At 39.1% G+C, this 20801-nt stretch overlaps 1 protein-coding gene across 14 annotated transcripts in view; it reads left to right on the top strand.

Annotated features, from left to right (window-relative positions):
* The window catches only part of TBC1D1 (TBC1 domain family member 1), a 111579-nt gene that overhangs the window by 59616 nt on the left and 31162 nt on the right, over positions 1–20801 (top strand). For 6 of the 14 annotated variants that reach the window (XM_027457245.3, XM_027457247.3, XM_005029664.6 and 3 more), the window contains 7 exons: positions 1217–1327; positions 3726–3854; positions 6574–6660; positions 8359–8648; positions 10365–10493; positions 12777–12896; positions 14098–14237. In XM_027457245.3, coding sequence (XP_027313046.1) covers positions 1217–1327; positions 3726–3854; positions 6574–6660; positions 8359–8648; positions 10365–10493; positions 12777–12896; positions 14098–14237 — 1006 coding nt within the window. Of the gene's footprint in view, positions 1–1216; positions 1328–3725; positions 3855–4446; positions 4660–6573; positions 6661–8358; positions 8649–10364; positions 10494–12776; positions 12897–14097; positions 14238–20801 lie in introns of those variants that run through there. The other 8 variants (XM_072037705.1, XM_038177932.2, XM_072037706.1 and 5 more) reach the window with 5 other exon arrangements.

Raw genomic sequence — 20801 nt, 5'->3', positions numbered from 1 at the left:
ATTTTGACTTTTGATCTTCTGAATGAAATGCAGGTTAGCATGGAGGAAAACATAGTTGGATTTAAGACATATGACGACCATTGAAGGCAATGTTGTTGGGATTGGCACATTAGTAAAGATTAGGAAACTTCAGACTTTTTAAAAATAATGTTTCCTTCCTCTCTTGAGTCATTTCAGTCTCCGTCTTTGTTTCCTTGTGGCAATTAATCATCTAGTACCAAATTTGGAAGTTGCTCTATGGAAGTGATTCCATGACCTAAGTAATTTTTTAGTATATAGCAGCTAGCTGGCACTGTTGCCTTTTTAGTAGTCTATACACATTTTAATGGTCTAGAGCTTCTAGTAGTTACAGGAAATGAACGTAACTGTTAATGCTTCTGGTAGGAGTCTGCAAACAATTAACTTGGTAAAACCAAGGGTAAAGTATGTCTCTCTTTCATATCCTTTTCAGTTTTGTTTTTTTTGCGTTGGAGTGACAGAAATTTGAGTTATTGCATTTTTACAGCTCTACATGTTGTAACCATGATTTGCATTTTTAGATAACTGCCTAGGGGGATTTTAATTAATCTAAGGTGTTCCCATGGCCTTAGCTACTTTATACTGTATCCTCTGTGTTACCTCAGTAAGGCTTAAAACCATGTCTTATGGGATTAAATTCTATCATAAATTTTTAAAATTATTTTCTCATGCAGTGTTTAAGATCTAAATAGAATGCAGCAGAGATGGACATATTTAGCTTATATGTTTTTGTGTACTAATTTATAAAATATCTGTGTTACTTCCCACAAAAAGTTAAGTTTCTAATGAGAAAGTTTTCTAGGAGAAGCATCAGGCACCATTGACATACTTCGTGTATTCTACAAGCTCTTTTTTATTTTTTCCTCAAAATCAAATTGACAAAAATATACTTTGAAATCATTATTTGCATGTAGTAGTTTAATACCTCTAAGGTTGGCCTTTAGTTTTCATGTAAAGTTTACATTTTAATGTAAAGTTTCTAAGTTTCACTTAGGAAGTCCAGTTTAAGTGTTTTCTCTGGCTGTGTTGGTGCTTTGCTTGGGATGCTGCTGTCCTCTGGTGGACTGATACGGTAGCATCTAAGTTCAACTTGTTCTTACACTAACTACATAGTAACAGACAAAATGAAAAGGGTGAGGTATTTGCTAGTCATTATATGAATGTGTAGTGACTGTGTTTGTGGTGTTTTTAATTAAAGAAATTAAGACCAAGAAATGATCAAAAAGAGAATGAGTTGATTATCTCTATTTTGAGAAACATGTATGAAGAAAAACAGAAGGAACACGTTCACGTTTGGGAAGCAAAACAGGTAAGTAACCATTCAGTTTTAGCCCGTGTAAGAGGGAGCCAGGAATAATCTTCCATTCCATACTTTTCTTTCCAAGGCAGCTTTCCATCACTGGCATTTTGGTACTTCAAACTGTAGGCAGCAGTGAACTCTGCTTTTCCTTATGGCTAGTGTCATGTGCCAAGACAGGCATATGTCAAATATTTTGAGATAGCTGATACATTCTTGGAGACAGAGATGCAGTCTAGGCAGGCCACTAATGTGGTTCTTTCTTTCCTGTCACCACAATGACAATTCAGCATATGTCAGAGAATATATACAGAATTTATATATAACTGCTCTCAGCTAATCTGTGGCATTTGCCATCCCCTTGTCTGTATGAGCCAATGTCCTGACAACACATTGGACTTGATCCTTGATAAAAACCATTACATTTAGTTGATAGCTGAAAACTATTTCTTGTGTGCAAACCACCGTTTGAATTGGCCTCAAGGAGGAGTAGCTGAGGAGCATTGCTGCAGAAACAGCAGCAGAGATTGTCATCTGTTTCCAAAGAGCTGAACTATTTATTCTGCATCAGATTGTGTCAGTGTTGTTTAATCGGCTTTATTTTTACAGCACAGTTAATATTTTTTAGAAGGAATTTATGGTTTTATATGCCTTCACTTGTGACTGACTGATGTGAGACACTTTGAGGAGATCTGTATTTCAAAAGAGGATCAGTTCTCTGAAAACTTTCAGTTCTGATCATTTGACCCTTTCCAAAATATTGGCTGACTTCCACCACTGCTGCCTGGTAATCCCACTGTGATGATAGCTATTGATGATTTGTGATACAAACTAGTAAATGAATATATGGGCAGTAATTAGGCCTCTGAAGAAACTGGGGAAATAAAAGAAAGTCTTCATTTACTAGTAATTTATTTTGCTAGTCTGTTTTTATTTTGTGGCTTACTAGTTAATTATTGACCTTTCTGAGAAAGCAAGAAGAAAAGTGTGCACGTTTAGTTCTGATTACTTCGTTTGCACATCACACCAGAAATATGTTTTTAGGAAAAAAAGAGGAGGAGAAAAAAAAGCACAACACTTGACAGGAAGAAACATTGCCTGAGGTTCTTTATCATCATATCTGAAATACCTTTATTTGGTCTAATGCCAGCTATCAAATAGTTGTCAGTTATGAATGGCTTAGAAGTAGGGATATATGAAGCAAGATAATATCTTAATGTATCTTCGGTGTGATCTGAAAATTCTTAAGACCTGCTGCAGTTTGCTCAGCTCCTGGAACCAAAACTGGTTCATCTGACACTTGCAAAGGTGCCAAGGCTGTAAGAACAGTTGGCTTGCCCCTAGTCCATCATTTGTCTTAACATAACATTTTATATTTACTCTGATAATTTATCTCCAGAGCTGTGTAACAGCAGATACCTTTGAACATGTACTCTGGCAATGTTATTTGCCTCAGCAATCATTAACCCAAGACACCCTGGTGTCTTTCATAAGAACATCGTAGCAGACAGTGTCCAATTTGCCCTTTGAGGTTAACGTTAATGAAAATGAAAAGAAAATACAGAAGTCTGTAATTTTGTTGTCCTGGAAATAGGTTGCTATAAAACTACATCTATACAGGACTATTTGGTGATGCTAGCGTCTGACAGCTGTTCAGTTGTCCACATACTGATAGTTATGAAGATTAAGCATTCAAATCTCTGAAATTAGGGCCAGGTAGAGAGGGCTGCAGTGCGAAACAGCTTCAAGATGAACCCCCCCCAAAAATAACACTGAAAACTGTGCTCTCGTTTCTACTGTAGGTGTTAGGGATGGTAGTATTTGCATTGTAGCATCATTTTTGTATTTGCTACACTGATCTTCACAAGCATTAAAAATGGACTGAAATGCTTATTTAAAAAGCAGAACTCTCAATAGACTGTTAGCTTTAAAGTGGAAGTGTGTTTACTGGTGAAATATATAGTTAGATTATCTATTATACGTGTTTGTGGCACTTAGCCCCATATTTATGTGATGAAGACTCTTCAGAGTTCTTATTAAGTATATCTTGCCTGAAGAAAAGTAAATCTATTAGAAATCTTCAGTCTGTTACACATAAACATTTAGAACTTGTACAATTGTATTGTGGCATTAAAGTACATTTATTGATAGAGCTATAAATCCCTATTGAAATGGCAGTTCTTCTGGAAGCGTGCTACTGCACTCCACAAATATAATCTGAAGACATTTTCTGGTCTTACATTAGGATAGTTTGGTAAACATAAATGTAACTGTAAGTAGAGAAAGACATGAAAAACCAAGGACACCGTGAGAAAGTATTGATAGATTTTATAGAGCTCTTTAGGTTGTTCACTGAAATTCTGCTCCATGCTATTTTGTATTTCACACTTACCTTTTTAAACACTTACAGACTTCACAATCCCCGGCTGAGAATGCTGCAAACGAGGTGCCCAGCAGTGCTTCAAGGTTCAGATTAGATATGTTAAAGAACAAAGCAAAAAGATCTCTGACAGAATCATTTGAAAGTATTTTATCACGTGTAAGTATCTTCATGTTTACTGTCTCTGAATGTAGTTTCATTGTTTTATTTATTGAGCAGTAGATATGCTGCATTTGCTATCCTTTTGGGTTACAGCTAAGTGGTAAAGTCAGAGTGAAAAAGTACTTGAGTGTTCACGTTACAAGATAACAAAACAAAGAAGGGCTTTGCTAAAGAAAACGCTAAGTCATGAAAGAAGTGAACTAATTACTAGATAAACAATAGTGTATATATTCATTTTTTAAAATGTACGTGAAGCTGAGCATGAGAACTTATGAAAAGCTGCCATTGTTTTATCTCTCTTTAGGAATTAGAAAATAAAAGTAATCACAAATGTTCACTTCTTTTTATGTAGAAAGAAGTGATTACGGAACTGACTAAGCGCTCCAAATGAGACTGTATTTATTAATGACAGAAGAACTGATGATTAATGAGGCAACTGAGCTTTTAAATGCTAGTGTCCAGGTTTTGACTGGGATAAAGTTAATTTTCTTCCTGGAAGCTGGTATGGTGCTGTGTTTTGGATTTAGGATGAGAATGATGTTGATAACTCCCTGATGTTTTAGTTGTTGCAGAGCAGTGCTTACACAGAGCCAAGGACTTTTCAGCTTCTCGCTCTGTCTTGCCAGCGGGCAGACTGGGCGTGCAGCAGGAGCTGGGAGGGGACAGAACCAGGACAGCTGACCCAAACTGGCCAAAGGGATGTCCCATACCAAATGGCATCATGCTGAACAATAAAACTGGGAGGAGTTGGCTGGGAGGGCTGCCATTGCTTGGAGACTGGCTGGGCATCGGTCAATGGGTGGTGAGCAATTGCATTGCGCATCACTTGTTTTGTGTATTCTTTTATAGTTGTTGTTATTCCTATTATTTTATTTTCCCTTTTCTGTCCTGTTACACTGTCTTCATCTCAATACACAAATTTTACTTTTTTTCACTGATTCTGTCTCCCAACCCCCTTGTGGGGAGAGCGAGCAAACGGCTGTGTGGTTCTTAGCTGCCTGCTGGGTTAAACCATAACAGCTAGAGACTACCTAAAGGCAAGCAATGTAAAAAACTTCAGAAAGCACTAGGAATATGCAGGCATTTGGGCAATATCACATCAATTCTTCACAAACAATGTCTGTCAGTACCTGTTATGGGAACAAACTAACTTCTATGTGACAGTGATCCCCAAGAAAACACATTGGGAAAACGTTTATCATGAACAAATGGCTGAAAATATCTCCTAATTATAGATAGATATAGATTATACAGCAGCATCTAAGAAAACAAATCAGATGTCAGATTTAAGTACTACTTAATCCTACAGAGAGTTGTCTCGTTCATATATTATTTGTTTTTGCACTTCATTTCAAAACAGAGTGCAAAGTAGAAGGGGTTCAGGGAGATGTCTGAGGAAACCTGTAAGATTTGGAAAGACTTCTGCTTGACAAATGATTAAAAGAATCAGAACTTTCAGAAAGCTGACATGCAACAAAACCAAACAGCAAATAGTAAGGAATACAAATGAGGACACTCTCATTTCTTTTAGGCAAACTGTTAAGTTGAAGGAAGATCTAGTTTGGTTTATCTGCAAAATACTTCCTCAGAGATGCAGTTTATAGTGACAAAACTAGGCTTTCAAAGCCTATTTCAGATGTCATACCTAACCTGTTCCCTAGAAGCAAATGATGGCAAAAGAATGGCCATGGTAAATGGCTTATTCTCACTGGTATAATTATGCATATGCTGAGGATTTGTAGTCGCATGTCTCCCTTTATAACTGCCTGACCACTATTCATAGAATTCATCCCCACAGAATCCTGTTGTGCATGTGTTTGGGAGGTGAAACATGCTATTAGCATCGTTTCTAATTTTGCCAGTTTGTCTGAAGACACATAAGCTATTGTCATATAAGCACAGTTGTATACAGTTGTATATTGGTTGCATTTTCACCGTCATGGGTGTTTTGATGAAAGTTCGTGATTTTGTTCAGATCTGAGGCAAAGCAAAAGCACTTTGCTTTGGCTTCAAGGAAGCAATATTCACTATTGTGAATAATGCTAACATATTAAATTATAGTTAGAATAGCAGTTCAAAGAGATCATATGCCTTTGCTTCAGAACATAATGTAGTGTTACCCTCCAAGGTTAGGAGGATATGAGTTACATAGTTGTGTTAACAAGTAAAAATCCATCAATAGGTTTCTTGATATTTCTCTTAGTTGCATAAAGCATTAGAGTTCAACACATTATACAAAAATATTGTCAAAAATTGCACAAAAATACTTGTTTTCTGACTGACATTATAATACCAGAAATTATGTTTTGCTGTATATTAAATTGATACAGTTTTCAGTCCTTTTTTAATAGCCCTTTCAACTTTTTGTATCTTGATAGCAAGTATCTAGTATGACAATTTCCTGGTTAGACTACTGTTAGAAGGTATTTTAATAGTGGTTATAGTGCATACGTGCAATATGTGATTATATTCATACCATGGAAAGCACATAATTGCCCATGAGAATTCCCTAATTACACAGGAATCCTTTAAAATGTCAGTGACTGCCCTGAATAAAGTCTTTGTTTCTCACAGGGGCTAAGGCTATTGCTAGGCATTTTGGAAAATTAAATTTGTTGCTGTCTTTGAAAGCTACAGATTCTATCAATTCTATGCAAGCCCTTTTTGGTATGCCTCATGTTATAATTTTAATTGTTGATGTGCTTTTCTTCTACAGGGCAGTAAAGCCAGAGGTCCACTTGACAGCTCTAGTGCTGTAGATCTAGAGAGCTCCGTGTCCAGTACCTTAAGCAGCACAAATAAAGTGAGTAAAGCCTGTAGTGTCTGTATATAGTGAGAAACTCCTGTTAGTATTACCTGAAACAACTAGTCAGATGTGAGGTGTAGTCACTAACTGATCATGTAACTGTTTTGTTCTAACATCTTGCATTTTGTTTTTGTTATATTCGGGGAGTGGATAACCTAACCGATTGTGTGTGAAAACAAAGAAACCCCAGAACATCCACACAGAAGGATAAAATCAGTATCACTGAGTAGGGCTTAGGTATGCTTTCTTCCCAGAGTCCTGCTGCCACTTGATGGTCCATTGGTGCATTTCTTTATTCCTGTGCCAAATCCCTCTGAGGGTGGTGGGGATGTACACACTGCAGGTAGCCTCTGTGGTCAGTTACTGTCTTCCCCTTCACTTTCCCGGCTTGAAACAATTTTTCCATTTTTTTGAATTTTTAAGTTGGTTACCCAAACCACTTTTCACGTGTATAATATGTTAAATGTATTTGAATCATCTGAGAACAACTTGAACAAAGTAATTTCACAACTCATTCTGGTAACAGATTCAGATTAAGAAATAGCAGTCACATGCTAACAGATGATCATGTATAAGGTGCTGTCATCTATAGAGTTTCACCAAAGACTTCTATTCTTTTTGATAAGTATGCTAAGTCTATATTACTGTTCTCCAGAAGTTTCAAGTTGCCTTTAGGCCTTTCCTCATGTTTTCTTGTGTTCCTACTCCTATAGAAAATAATGGTGCAAGAGGGATTCCATTTGAAGTAGGAATGTGTTGTGCTATATACAAACACGTATTTTGTATCTGTTTCTTATCATGTGAATCCATAGATGTGAACTAAAATATTACCTAACATAATCTGAATCCAGCAAAACACAGCAAAACAAATTTGATAATTACCATACTGCTGACCCTGATCTGGCTAGCTTCAGCCCTGCAAGTACATACCATGAATACAGGACTGCATGCATAAAAAATATAAATCTAAACCAAGAAGTGGAGTAATTTCCCACTTTGCATGGTCAGAAAGTTTTTAGTCTGAACAAAGTAATATAAACAAATAACCTAGAAGAAAGCCAGTCATCTTCCTTGGATGCAGCCTAGCACTCCGCAGACTTGGATGCAGTTATCAATTCTGCTCCAGTGCCTGGTCACCTACAGTGTACTCCTGAGTGCAGGTAATGGAGAGTCTTCTCTCCATGTTTACGATTCTGAAAGAATGGCTGACTTTGCAAAAATCACAAAAGGTGGGAAGTGAAGAAAAATACATGATTTGGGGCTGAAACAGGCATTTAGTCATAGGATTAAAGTCCTTTGTGTGAGTCTTAAAATGGAAAAAAGGAATCTTACGTTGTAAGATGGGGTGCTAAATAAACAGTACTCTGAAATGCTGCCTTTTTCATTGCTGTCACTGTTATCCAAACCTGACACACCTGTTCATTTTACTTTCCTTCTGAGTTGTGTTCAATGTACTGTAAAATGCAATCACTCAAAATTATTTTTTCCTGTGTAGAATGGAGACTGTGATTTGATGACCCAAGTGGTTAAGAACAAAAACCACTGAATATCAGTGATTCTTTCTTTGAGATATTGTCATAAAAATGTGCAAGTCTGAAGCAGATCTCTGTGGGGGGTGACTAACGACATGGAACTGCAATTCCCAAAACCGATGGTAAAACCACGTATCAGTAACCTTGTATTTTGCTCTGCTAGGAACCACCGTTATGTGAAAAGGAGAGAGACAGACTTCCTACACTTCCTACAGAGAATGCTGTCAAGACCAGTGGATCAGTGGGTGATCTCTCCAGCGACACAGATAGTTACCCAATTGAGCAGTCTGTTACGTTACCTCAGCAAAGCTTTCGAAGGCGAGCAAACACACTGAGTCATTTACCATCAGAAAGCCAGGAGTCTCTGGTACCCGTTGAAACATCGCCATCTGTTTCCCAGAGGAAACTTATGAGGTATCACTCAGTGAGCACAGAGACTCCTCACATGAGAAAGTAAGACTTACTAAAAGCAGGCTGTGCTTTCATTTGGTGAAGGCATATTTGGGGATGGTGATTGCATACCTGGTGTGTGTTCTTAGTGGATAAGAAATGTCACAGCAGGGTATCACTCTTTGGAGGTTTGTAGGTATCCTGTTTAGAAACACTTCTGTCCTGTGTGCTCCACAGTGTTAGTCTCTGTGAGCTTCGGGGGAGATGAAACATGAGACGTGTAGTTCCACACTTTGTCACAAAGCTAAGTAGGATCTCTCCTAAGGCATTAGATGATATTTTTGCAAGCAATATTCAGTAATTTTTGTTGCCTTGATCTGCAAGCATTGTAAATAAATGCTACATCTACATAGTCTATTTGTAGAGAAAAATTACATAGCATTTCTGATGCTGAAAACCTTACTGTTTGGTGAATTCATGTGTGGTTTTAAAGTAACACACAAAACTGACATAATTGTTGATAGAGCTGAGGCTTCTGTGCAGTGTTTCAGTGAGCCTATGTAAATTTTACTTGCAAAAGCAAGCTACCGACTGCCTTAATGCTAATATTCTTCAAGCTATCTTCCTTTGTAATCCTGCCTCAGCATTTTCAAAGTCTCTGAATGTTATGGCAGTTTTCTTTCCTCCCTCTATCTGGCTTTTTCCAATTACTATGGAAACACTTCTGTCTGTAGACTTCCATTTCACTGCCAAAACTGCTCATTTACACAAGTTAGACAGTAGGAAATCTGTATGTGTTCCAACTTATTTTTCCCTGCAGGAGGCAGGGCAATAAAAGAACATGCCTGAAATAGGTGATGACAGGGAAAAGAAGAATTATAGCATTTAAAAGGAAACATAACCCAGGTTGCCTTTTTGTCCCTTTCTTGAACCTTTTTAATTCTTAAATACTGGAATGTGTTTGTAATGCAGTTTAGAACTTGTGCTGTTGGTCTGTTACCTTCATGAAAGTTGCCCTGACACTTGTTGTTGCTTGTTCAGTCAGTTCCTATCTTAATATAGGAATGCAGTTAAAAATTAAGTGTATTTTTAATTTGCTTGGTTATTGCTATTTGACTATGTAATTTTTACTAAGGCCTAAGTCTGTCTGCTCTTTCACACAACTAAGCCCAAAAAAGAAATTAGTCTTGTGTACCTTTCATAGGAAACATACAGAACAGGACACAAGAAAACAATACTTTGAACAAGTCATGTATGTTTTGTGAGCATTTTTTGAATAGCTTACCCTGATTGTTAAGTTGTTTTCAGAGCGCGAATGGATCCAAATCTTCAAAACATCTAACGCTTCACTTCTCATCCATGAAGTCTCTTGATCGTATGCCTGACTTTATCATAGAAACCAAGGGGAAGCAATATGAGGGAGAAGAAACAGGGTTGTTATTAACATACTTTAGGAATTTGAATTTATCATTCACTGAAATGCCTCGCTAAAGATTCGGAGTGTGCGTTTCAGACTTTGTTGATTGGGTTAAAATGTTCAGCCTCTTGCAGTTACTACATTAACTGTGAAAAATGTACGAAATGGCTGATTTGTATTTGTTACAAGTATTTGTTACTTTCAAAGATTAGAGAAGAAATTTCACTTTTATTTATTTTTTAGCTCTCCCCTTCCCATTTCCTCTCTCTTACTGTGTTTTGTTCTTTCTGCTACCTCAACTCCATTCCTCTGGTTGGAATCCCACTGTACGGTATGAACGCATCTGTCGGCGAATCTAAAAGTTCTTCTGGTCAACTTGCACGTTCTCCTACTCTAGCTCGTCTTAACCCCTCGGCCTCTTCACCCAACTTTTTTAAATATCTAAGGCATAATTCAAGTGGAGAACAAAGTGGGCATTTTGCACAAAAGAGGTGAGATAGCACCTGTACCTACTTTGGGGTAGGGTTTGTTTTACCATACTTTAAATATAAAGCTCTGTAGTGCAAATAATTAAAACAATTTCATAAAGACTAAGGGTGGTAGATTTTTATGGGAGGGGGAACTCAACTGCTCCACTACTGAGTGTAGTCCTGATAGCTGTGTAACTTTTTCTTTTAATGAATAAAATTTTCAGATGCATGACATTCTTTGGAGACAGTTGCTCCAAAGCAGCTTCTTGTTATGCAGCAGACAGCAGCACTACTTCAAATTGTGCCAGTGATGAGTTGCCAAGAACCTGTAATCTAGCTCGCTCTGCCTCTCCTGAATCGTTCAGTTCTGTTCAGCTTTGTTCATGGTAACAGAGAAACATATTAATATCCTTTTGTGCCTGACATTTAAAGGAAAATTTACTAAGTTAACCAAAATAGGCAAGAAGTAGCTGGACTGTGGACAGCCAGTACAGAAAAGGAAAAACGGAGTTTGTCTTTGTTAAATTGTCTTTGTTATAGCAATATCAAATGATACTTTTCTGTGCCTTATTTCTTAAAACAGAAATGTGCATAGGGAGTACTGACATGAACCTTTTATTTTCCTGAGAACCTGCAACGATTGGCTTCTTAAAAATCTTAACTGTGAAACCCCGTCTAGTTAAACTTCTTTTAGCTCCAAAGGCTAATGAGGCTAAATGTCCTTCAAAGCACGGTCAGCATCACTGACCATTGGCAAGCAAATTTTATTGCTGTTTGTTGTTCCTTTTCTGTTTCCTTGTGTGAAAGCTTCCTGTTTCCCCAAGGTGCTGTTTTTTTTGCTCCTGAGAAAGTACTCAGCCCACAACCAGTCCCTTCGGTTGCATTTGCTGAGCACTTGCTAGTGTCCCTCTCCATTTAGCTTCACCTCAGAGGTATGGTATTGCTCAGGGGAGGAAACACGAGTTTGCAATGTCCTCTTTACTGTGTGTTTTAACAACACTTACCCAGGCCTGAACACCACACTAATGCCCCTTTATTTGAATCCTGAAGGTCGAATTCTCAAAAGTAGGTTCTTCCACCATAGATTTGGTGATACATTCTGCAGTATCACCCTCTACTTCCCTTTCCCTGTTCTTTAAGGGTGTACTGCAGTGAAACTCTAAACAAGACAGAGAACTGAAATGGATAGGGACATCAAATAAATTAATGAATTGAAATCAGGAAGTCAAACTGCCTGGGTTGATTGTATTCCTCTAAGTGAAATTACCACGTAACCGTAATTGATTTACTGTAAGCGAAACCTGATTACAGGGTACACTGCTACAGCAGAATCTTCCTCATGCTTAGAACCAGCTACTAAAGAACTGTGTCATTTGGTACTTCTGGTGTTCCCAGGTTATCCCCCCCATCCCTGTTCACATCTTCAGGAGACAAAACTAAATGTGATCCAAACGTAACATTAAGGTTTGTCAGAAGCTTTTCTTAATAAAACTTAGTTTGTCAGGAGTAAATTCTCCTATTCGCGTGTTTTTGTGTGCTCTTCTGAGGAAAGGTCTTCAGTCTCATTAGCCAAATAACTTTCTATGTTTTCATTCCATACAGAAACTTTCCATTAACTGAGTTGTTCTTACTTCCTTCTATTAACTATATCCTGAGTGTGTTGGGAGCTGGTTATTTTAAACTAAAGAGCAGAGCTAGATAGGATGTTGTCCAGAAGACTGTTGATGAAATTTGATTAGTGCTCCTGTCTGCTGCGTCCTGAAGCTTCATTTAGGATAAATCAATCCTAAATAATGTCAGAAAGCTCAGCTTTTAGCTTAAAAGTTCCAAGCTTGTCTGAATAAAACCCTGTTAAAGCTTTACAAAACGCTTTTTGCCAAAGTCTTTTTTTTCACTTGCTGGTACAATGATTATCAGTGCCAGCTTTTCCTAACCTTTTCCTCCAAACTTGGTCAATTGTCACAACTAATATTTAAGTAAATTTTCAATTGTAAAGCTGGCATCAGTTCCTATTAGGTTAAAGGAATTTACTTGAAACACGCACTGAAAATCTTGTGCTGTGTTAAAGAATAACAAATTTGCCCGACGTATATTTATTTATATTGGAACATTTTAGTTTGCCCAAAGAAACATGTATTGCAAAGTATCACTTTGTTAGTGGTTTTAACTTTGACTTTGGTTTCTTTGGTATTCATGCCTTCAGGATTTAGCTGCTTTTTGTTTAAAACTTAGCAGTATGTGTTTTTATTCTGTGGATTTATACTTCCTTGTTCTAAACTATACTTTTCCCAACTGCACTCTCAGCATCTCCTACCGTACTGCCTTAAGGAAAAAGCTTCATTCTTCTTCTTCTGTGCCAAATTTCTTAAAATTTCTGGCTCCTGTAGATGAAAATAACACCTCTGACTTTAGGAGCGCAACAAGGTAGGGTTCTCTCTTTAAGCCTGGAGGTAAAACTGTGTTATTATTCAAAGGTTTCTTAGTTTGAAATACTTCAAATGCTTCTTGCACTGGCAAAATCTGACTTGTGCAACGATTCACTTGCATGTATTCTGCATGTGATTGCTGTCAAAAAGGTGGAACCATTCCCAACTCCTCTCTTATGAAGTTTGCAGCGCTTATCCGTGTTGATGTTGTGATGGTCGTGCAACTTCCATCTCTCCACTTCTGTGATTATTCCTGCCAAAGGACTGTGTTTGCTGTTTTGAGTTAAGAGAATATATGTGGTTCATCCTAAGCAATGTCAGTGTCCTTGAGGTGGAAGGAGAGGACAGCCTGTGAAATGCTGTTCCCAGTTGCCAGAGCTGTTGAAAGTTCATTTATCACTCTCAGCTTGAACAAAGACCGATGTAATCACTCAGCCAGTGGTTGGAGTAAAACAATGACTTGTTTAAAAATGTAATGGCTTAAATTCATTAGTGGGATTTTCAATAGGAAGACATTATCACTGTTCATTACTTCATTTAATATTCTGAATAAAAACCTCTGTGTGTAGTTTGTGGATTTCATCAAAGGTGTAACATGTAAGGTTCCTGGATTCTGTTCACAACTTTGTTGCTTATTTCAGATGGTGACTTGGGAACACACAGGTTAAAATTTTTGTTCTGAGTCTTTGTTGTAAAGGTATATGCTACATTTCTGATTCACAGAAGGCTGGAATTTTAATTAAGGTTAATAAAACTCCTTGATGTTTGCTGATAAAAGGCATCAACAGAACTCTTATCTCCTATGAGTCGCTGCTAGATATTGTGGATGGTTTGGTAGTGGTGGTATAGATGGTAGCAGGGCACTAAAGGTACACTATGGTGTATGTTTAAGTATCTTTAATTCATTGTGTTTCAAGTACTGCCACAAAGAAATATGAAAATTAAATAAAACTTCAGAAAGCAGATTGCACAGAGCTGCCAGCTCCTTCTGGTGAACCTGAGTGATGTTTGCAGCCTTATAAAAGCATGCTGCCACTGAGCAAGTTTCACCCACCTGCCACTTATGGCTTGACACAGCATGTGCACAGCACACTGTATGCCTTAGCTGATGTTTCTTGTTATATTCCCTGAACTACATCACTGTTCCTGGCAAATTCGGGTAACCTCCTCACAAGCCGTTCTGTGTTCTGCGATTTTAGTGACTACGAATCCCAACGCAGCCAGCAGGCTGTTGGTGCTGACAGCCCCGTAAGGACTCGCCGGCATTCATGGAGACAACAGATATTCCTGCGAGTGGCGACCCCTCAGAAAGCGTGTGATTCTCCCAGTCGCTATGATGGTAAGTCTTGGCTTCTGTGCTTCCGTGAAGGTTGTTAGCAGCTATAATCTGTGAAGTGTGGACTGTTTTGTCTTCTGAGTGGGAATATTTGCCCAGTGCTCTGTTTGTACTGTCTGTGTGATTTCCCATTCACATTTCAGTCACGCAAAGCTCATGAGCTTTTGGACTTTTTATTTTTCAGCTGTATATGTAACATAGTTCTGATAGTATAAAATTAACTAACCAGAGAAGAAATGATTTTCTAGATACACTGTTATAATGAGTTCTGGGGGAAAAAAATGCATCACCAGTGTTGCTCTGAAGAAAACACGATGCTTCTGTTTCATCTTTCTATGTTAGACTATGGAACTAAGGACCAGAAAAATCCAACCCTAGCAGAAGGAATTAAATTTCTTTCATGACTTGAGTTGAGTTCTGTAGTGTGTACTTCATACCATACTGAATTTGATCTCATGTATGCAGCTTCAGTCTGTAATCCTTTACCACTTTAACCGTGATTATCCACTGTTATCTTATTTCTTTCTTAAATTTCTGTAGAGCTAAAGAACCACAGACCGGGGGGAAAAAAAAAAAACAAAAAAACACACACCGCAAATGAGTGTGCAAGTACATCATTTCATGTATCTCACCTTATGTGAGTTAGACAATACACCACACACTGGGGCCAAAATTGCCTCGGAGAACCTTGTGTCTCCAGATAATGGTCTCTGGTTCACTGAGGTTTGAATTTCACAGCTTGAGCTCTGAAAATTCTACCCTCTGACTGCAAGGTCATAGTATAAGAGTCACAAGGAACCACAGAGAACAATACACTGTAGTAAATATAGTAAAAAGTAATAATCTTAATGTTTGAAATGACTGGGAAAGCTGTCAGGTTAGCAGTCATTGAAACATTTTTATTGCATCTTAAAAAGAGACCTTGGCTAAATGGACACTGCACATAACAAAAACAGTTGTCATTAATGAGTTGCTTGGAATGTAATTGGACTTAATATGGGGTAAGCTGCATATGGGCATAGATGCCTCTCGAATGCCTCTTCAAAGCTCAGTGACCTCAGGAGCATGCCTGTGTATATAGAACATGTGAAGTGGTCTCCTACGCTTCAAGGTAATGAAGGGGATGTTCAACCTCAGCAAAGCTACTGTTTTTGTGAATTTGATGCATCTTTTTGTGACTGAAAGTAGTCTTACTAGTTTTTCAAAGCCACAAAACCTTCCATATGAAATAGGAAAAACAAACAAACAAATGAAATTGCCTGTTCAGACCTTTCCTATGAGACATAATAGCCGCAAGATACAATCTTAACAACCTACAGCTGGATAAGCAGAACAGTTGGAGAAAAAAGTGTGGCCAAAAAGGAAAACAGGAAGTGCTATTAATAGGAGGAACAATTTAAAATAACTGGCCTTTTTCTTCACTCTAGTTGTCTTTTTCTGGTTTTGTTCCAATGTACATACTCAGTTTGCAAACAGAGGGAGAAAATTTTTTTCTTTTAACAGGTATTTGATTTTTTGTGCATCTCCTGAAGCATTTTTGGCAGTAAAGGATGCTTAGTCACGATCAAGTCTGTAGCCTTAAAGAGAACTCTGTATGGGCAATCTTACATTGGAACTCCCTACCACAGTTAATTTAGTAATCTCTGTAGTTCCAGAGAAACTGTAACTAGCTATTGTTCATCACCTTGTTCCTTTTTCTTTCATCTTCGCTCAAGGAGAAGCTACACATGAAGCAGAGTCGGTCAGTGTGACAAGAGTTACCTGTAGTTGATTTTATTTTTAAGGCTTCCTTGCTCATTTTAGATTGTTCTCCTTTGGAATCAGTCTTTATACAAACAGCTGATGTATGACCAAAAGATCAGTTTCAACCAAAACGGATGGAGGAGAAGGAAGATTTTAAAGATACCATTTTTTGTTGCATTCCAAAAGTAGTCAGGCAGAGGAAAGCAAGACAACATTCATGTGTTTCCTGTTACAAACAGTGATTCCATTAACCAATTTCTCTGGCCAAATGCAGTACCCCACACACCACTCCAGGGTACTGAACAGGAGAGCAGTAAGGAAAGAAGGGCTGGGATTTATTTATTTTTTAAAGTAAGTCAGCCAACCAAGAGGCTTAGATTTCTGAGTCAGAGGTGATATTTTTTACAGGCTTAGCACAGGCTGCTTTACTAAACTTTGTGTTAAGTACTAAATCTACCAGCATGCCTGAACTGCATGCTGTGTTGACTAAGCGTGGGCAGGCACTGCCAACTGAATGAAACTGCTCTGTTGCTGTAAAGTCTTTGGATTTTAATCATTAAGTACACGTGTAAAATGTGACAAGGAATAGAGACAACTTTAAGCTTTATACACGAGTCCATTTGCATAGACAAGTGGGGAGCTGAACCTCAAGTTGCATCCTGTCCATTGCCACTCTGTGTGGAAGGAAGGTGTGTTTACTGAAAATAACTTAAGAAGAATAAAGCTCAAATAATACTGATACAAAACTGATAAATAGCTTATGTAGAATTTTTGAGCTTAATCTTATGAGGTACTGAGCTTAAGAGATGTCTAGTGTCCTGAGTTACCATATGAAGCCGACTGCACCAAGTCCCACTGTCTTGCACTTCTGGACCTTTTACTTCTTTAGTAGTTTGAGTGCTCTTTGAGCTAAATTTTCGTTTCCTGTAGCTCAGCTGGAGAGAAATGTTTGCTAGCTGTGCCTTGATAGCTGCATTGTGTATGGCAAGGCAGAGAGCACGTTGTTTTCCAGGCTCCTTTATTTAAATGTACCACTTGCCTTGAAGGAAACCTTTCAGTTTGTAATAATTTGGGAGTAGAATGAAAAACTGTCCTAAATCAGTAGAGCCACAACCAACCATATACACTAGAAATGTTAAAATGCCTTTTTTGCCTGCCAGTCGTGATTCCTGCTTTTTCTGATGACTGGACTCAATCCAGCCCCATTTGGACAAGGTGAGCACTCCGAGACAACAGAAAGCCTTGGGTACAGGAAACCATTAACTTCTGGCTGTTGGAGGAGCAACACCCATGTGCATGCCCTTCCTCTAGCCACCTCCTGCTAGTGGGTGCTGCTATTTTCACACACTTCTTTGTGTAAGCAAAGTGCAAGGAACAAATGCAATCTTGGGGCTAAGCTCACAGCTGGGTCCTGTCTTCCTGACACCTTCCCAAGGCAGCACTGAAGCTGAAGGGACTGTCATGTTTGATGATGAAGCACACAGGAGACACATCACACGGTCTGCCTGGCAGGGCAGCCTGTCACAGCCTCCTGCCAGCAGCTCAGCCTCTAGTGAAGCTGAAGAGGCCGCTGGCTTCCAGTTTTTAGGGATCTTGAAAGGATTTTCTGCATAGGCAAAATGACCTGTAGAGATTGTTACTGCTTTCCAGCTGGTAGCTGAAGGTTTTCAGGATTGAATTGTGTTAGTTCTGACATAGCAAGCTACAGTGCAACCTCTCTTCTCCAGCTGTTTGCTCCTTGCTGTGTCCCAGAACTCCTCTTATACTCCTTTTGTCAGAGTCAGGAGGGTTTGTAGATCTAAATGATACGGTCTGCTTTCCTTTTTTCTATTTGTTAGAATTGACACGTGGCAAAATTATTCAACCAGCCACTTGTACTTGGAAAAGGGTCTAAAATGCAGTTTCAGAACAGTAATGTTTTTTTGTGAATACAGTTTTTCTTCATTGCGTCCAAAAAAGTGTGATTTAGGGAAAGCTCCTGAGCATAGAGCCCAGACCAGGCTGGAGAGGTGAGGAGCAAGGAGTGGCTGTGCTGCTGTGGGTGCTGTGGAGCACTGGGGGGCAGCGTTTCTCTCTGCCAGCTGGATACAAGCTCAGTACCTTTTGCTCTGATATTTCTCTTTATTTTTTCATTTGTGCGGGTAGAATGAGTGTTGTATCTTGCGAAGTGAGGAGATGGAAGAGGAGGAGCACAGGTCATTAACAAAATCAATTATGCTATAATCTGATGCAGTGCTATATTTCTTTTGAAAGGAGGTGTTCATTAATCTTTTTCTATACTTTTTTTGGCCTGTTTTCTGTAAATGAATGCATGAAATTCACTCTGGCTCTCACACTCATTATCCTAAACATTTTAAATTATAAAAGTGTTTCTTCAGTTCTTTGATTTTTAGCTCCTTGCCCTGCTTGCACCCAGGTCTTCATGCTTACGTGGAGACCCTCTAACAGAAATAGCATTCTGCGGCTGTGCCACCAGGGTTGAAAAAGACCTTCAAGACTAAGTCCAACCATCAACCTGACCTACTGCGTCCCATCAGCAAACCACATCCCTTAGTCCCTTCCCCCTTTGGGAAGGGTTCCTTCCCCATCTCCCTTCCCCACTAGGGAAGGGATTGCACAAGGGGGCAGTCCCTTCCGCAGTCCTACTGGCCGTGTTATTTCTGATGCAGGCCAGGATGCCACTGGCCTTGCTGACCCCTGGGCCCACTGCTGGCTCTTGTTTGGCTGCCTGCTGAGCAGCACCCCCCAGGCCTTTTCTGCCTGGCAGCGTCCCAGCCACCCTTCCCCAGGCCCGTACCACCACATGGGGTTGCTGTGATCCAGGTGTAGGACCTGGAACTTGGCCCTGTTGAACATCACGCGACTGGACATGGCCCATGGGCACAGCCTGTCCAGGTCCCTCACAGAGACCTCCTACCCTCAGGCAGATCGACGCTGCCACCCAGCTTGGTCTCACCTGTGAGCTCAGTGAGGGTGTGCTTGATCCCCTCATCCAGAACATCGATAAAAATACTAAATAAAACGGACCCCAGTACTGAGCCCTGGGGAGCAGGCACCAGCTGGGTTGAACTCCACTCACTAGGGCTCTTTGAGCCCGGCCATCCAGCCAGTTCTTCACCCAGCAATCATACGCCCATCCAAGCCATGAGCAGCCAGCTTCTCCAAGAGAATAACAAGGGAAAACGTGTCAGAAGCTTCACTAAAATCCAGGTAAACCACATCCACAGCCTTTCCCTCATCTACTTATCAGGTCATCTTGCCATAGAAGGACAGCAGATCAGACTTTGTAACGGGCTCTCCTTATGGGTAAAATGATGAAGGGAAGAGCCCGGCCACTATTTTAAATCAGCCAAAGTACGGGCTTCACTCAAAGGTGAATAGTTTTCCGTGGGACCAGTTTTCTAAGCTCATTGACAGTATTACACAAGGATTAGGGCAGGCACAAGGAGGATGGCAGGGGCACGTGTCTAGAAGCAGAGGGTGGGTGCTCTTGCCGTTCTCAGGGGCAGTACGCGCTTCAGCCAGTGCAGAGTGATCATGAAACTTCAGCTTGCGCTGTAGCACAGCACTATATTTACATACTTGAACTCAATATCTACAAATCTCTGTGCAGTGGACTTTTTTCACTATGGTTTTTGCATAATGACTATTCAGAATTGGTCATAGTGGGAAAACTGTTTTGCAGACTGTCAGAAGCTCCCAGCAGAGTAAAGCCGAATGCTAGATTTAAAGGGTGTGTGAATTGTTCTCTGAAATATACGGTGGGAAAGTAATGGCTCATGTAGTGAGCATTCTTCCTGTGGGAGGTAGCTGGCAAGATTTTTATAACAGCTCTGTCAGTTTTAGGTTGGGGAATGGGTGATCTGTTTTAAGCTGGGCATTAGGGTGGAGTTGCATGTTGAAAGAGAGTAATTTGGAGGAATGAAATGTTGTGTATTGTTTAGCAGTACACAGGGAAAAAAAGAAAATGGAACTTTAGCCAGAACAACTATGTAGTAGTTGAAAACTTGACTTGCAGAAGGATCTCTCAGAAAGTACAAGCATCTCCATACAGGAAAAAGAAACAACCCACACCTTAATTCATTCATTACCAGGATTTGGGTTTCAGTCTCTGGTAGATAGAAGTAGCAGGCTGTTAAATCAGAAGTGCTGAAGAGAACTTTCTATAAAAATTTGGATGTGAAGAACTGTTATTAAAACAAGTTGTAGTTAGCACCTACCCATTTGTTTATTTGCTTGTGGTGAGGTGTTCCATTATTTACGTAAAAGTATTTTAAATATCATTTTGTAGTAATATTACACATACTGTAAAATCTCATTTTGGCATTCTATACTGAGAATGTACTTAGAATTTTTATGTAGTGTAAATTATTTGCAGTGTGTTCTCCAGAGCTGTTGAAGTGTTTTTTTTTAGCAAAGAAATGATTGTTAACTAGCAACAAGTTTTGTAAATGCTGTAATAAATCTCATTTATTAGAATTGATCACTCAGTTGTGTCCCTTTCAGAAATGTGCATATGCTGATAATCTTGATTTGCAGAATAGGAGCTGGGCTATCAACATACCACAAATCATGTGCAATGAATTCCGTGACCACTGGAATATCAAGGCATTCCTTTCTTAGCATTTAATAATGTTAATAAATGGGGTGAGTTCTGAAGGTGGTGATTACTTTTGAAGAAGCTCTTAGCTTTAACTGAAAAATCAAACTCTTCAAAACCATCTTTCAGAGCAGTTTTTAACAAATTATACTGAAATACACAGATTTTCAGCAACTCCATGTTCAGTAGTTCCCTGAAGTTGTATGTGAGACTAGAAGAACTTG

This window comes from Anas platyrhynchos, chromosome 4 (assembly GCF_047663525.1).
Source record: "Anas platyrhynchos isolate ZD024472 breed Pekin duck chromosome 4, IASCAAS_PekinDuck_T2T, whole genome shotgun sequence".
NCBI lineage: Eukaryota > Metazoa > Chordata > Aves > Anseriformes > Anatidae > Anas > Anas platyrhynchos.
Note: the sequence above shows the minus strand (reverse complement) of the source record. Positions and strands in the feature narration are given on the sequence as shown.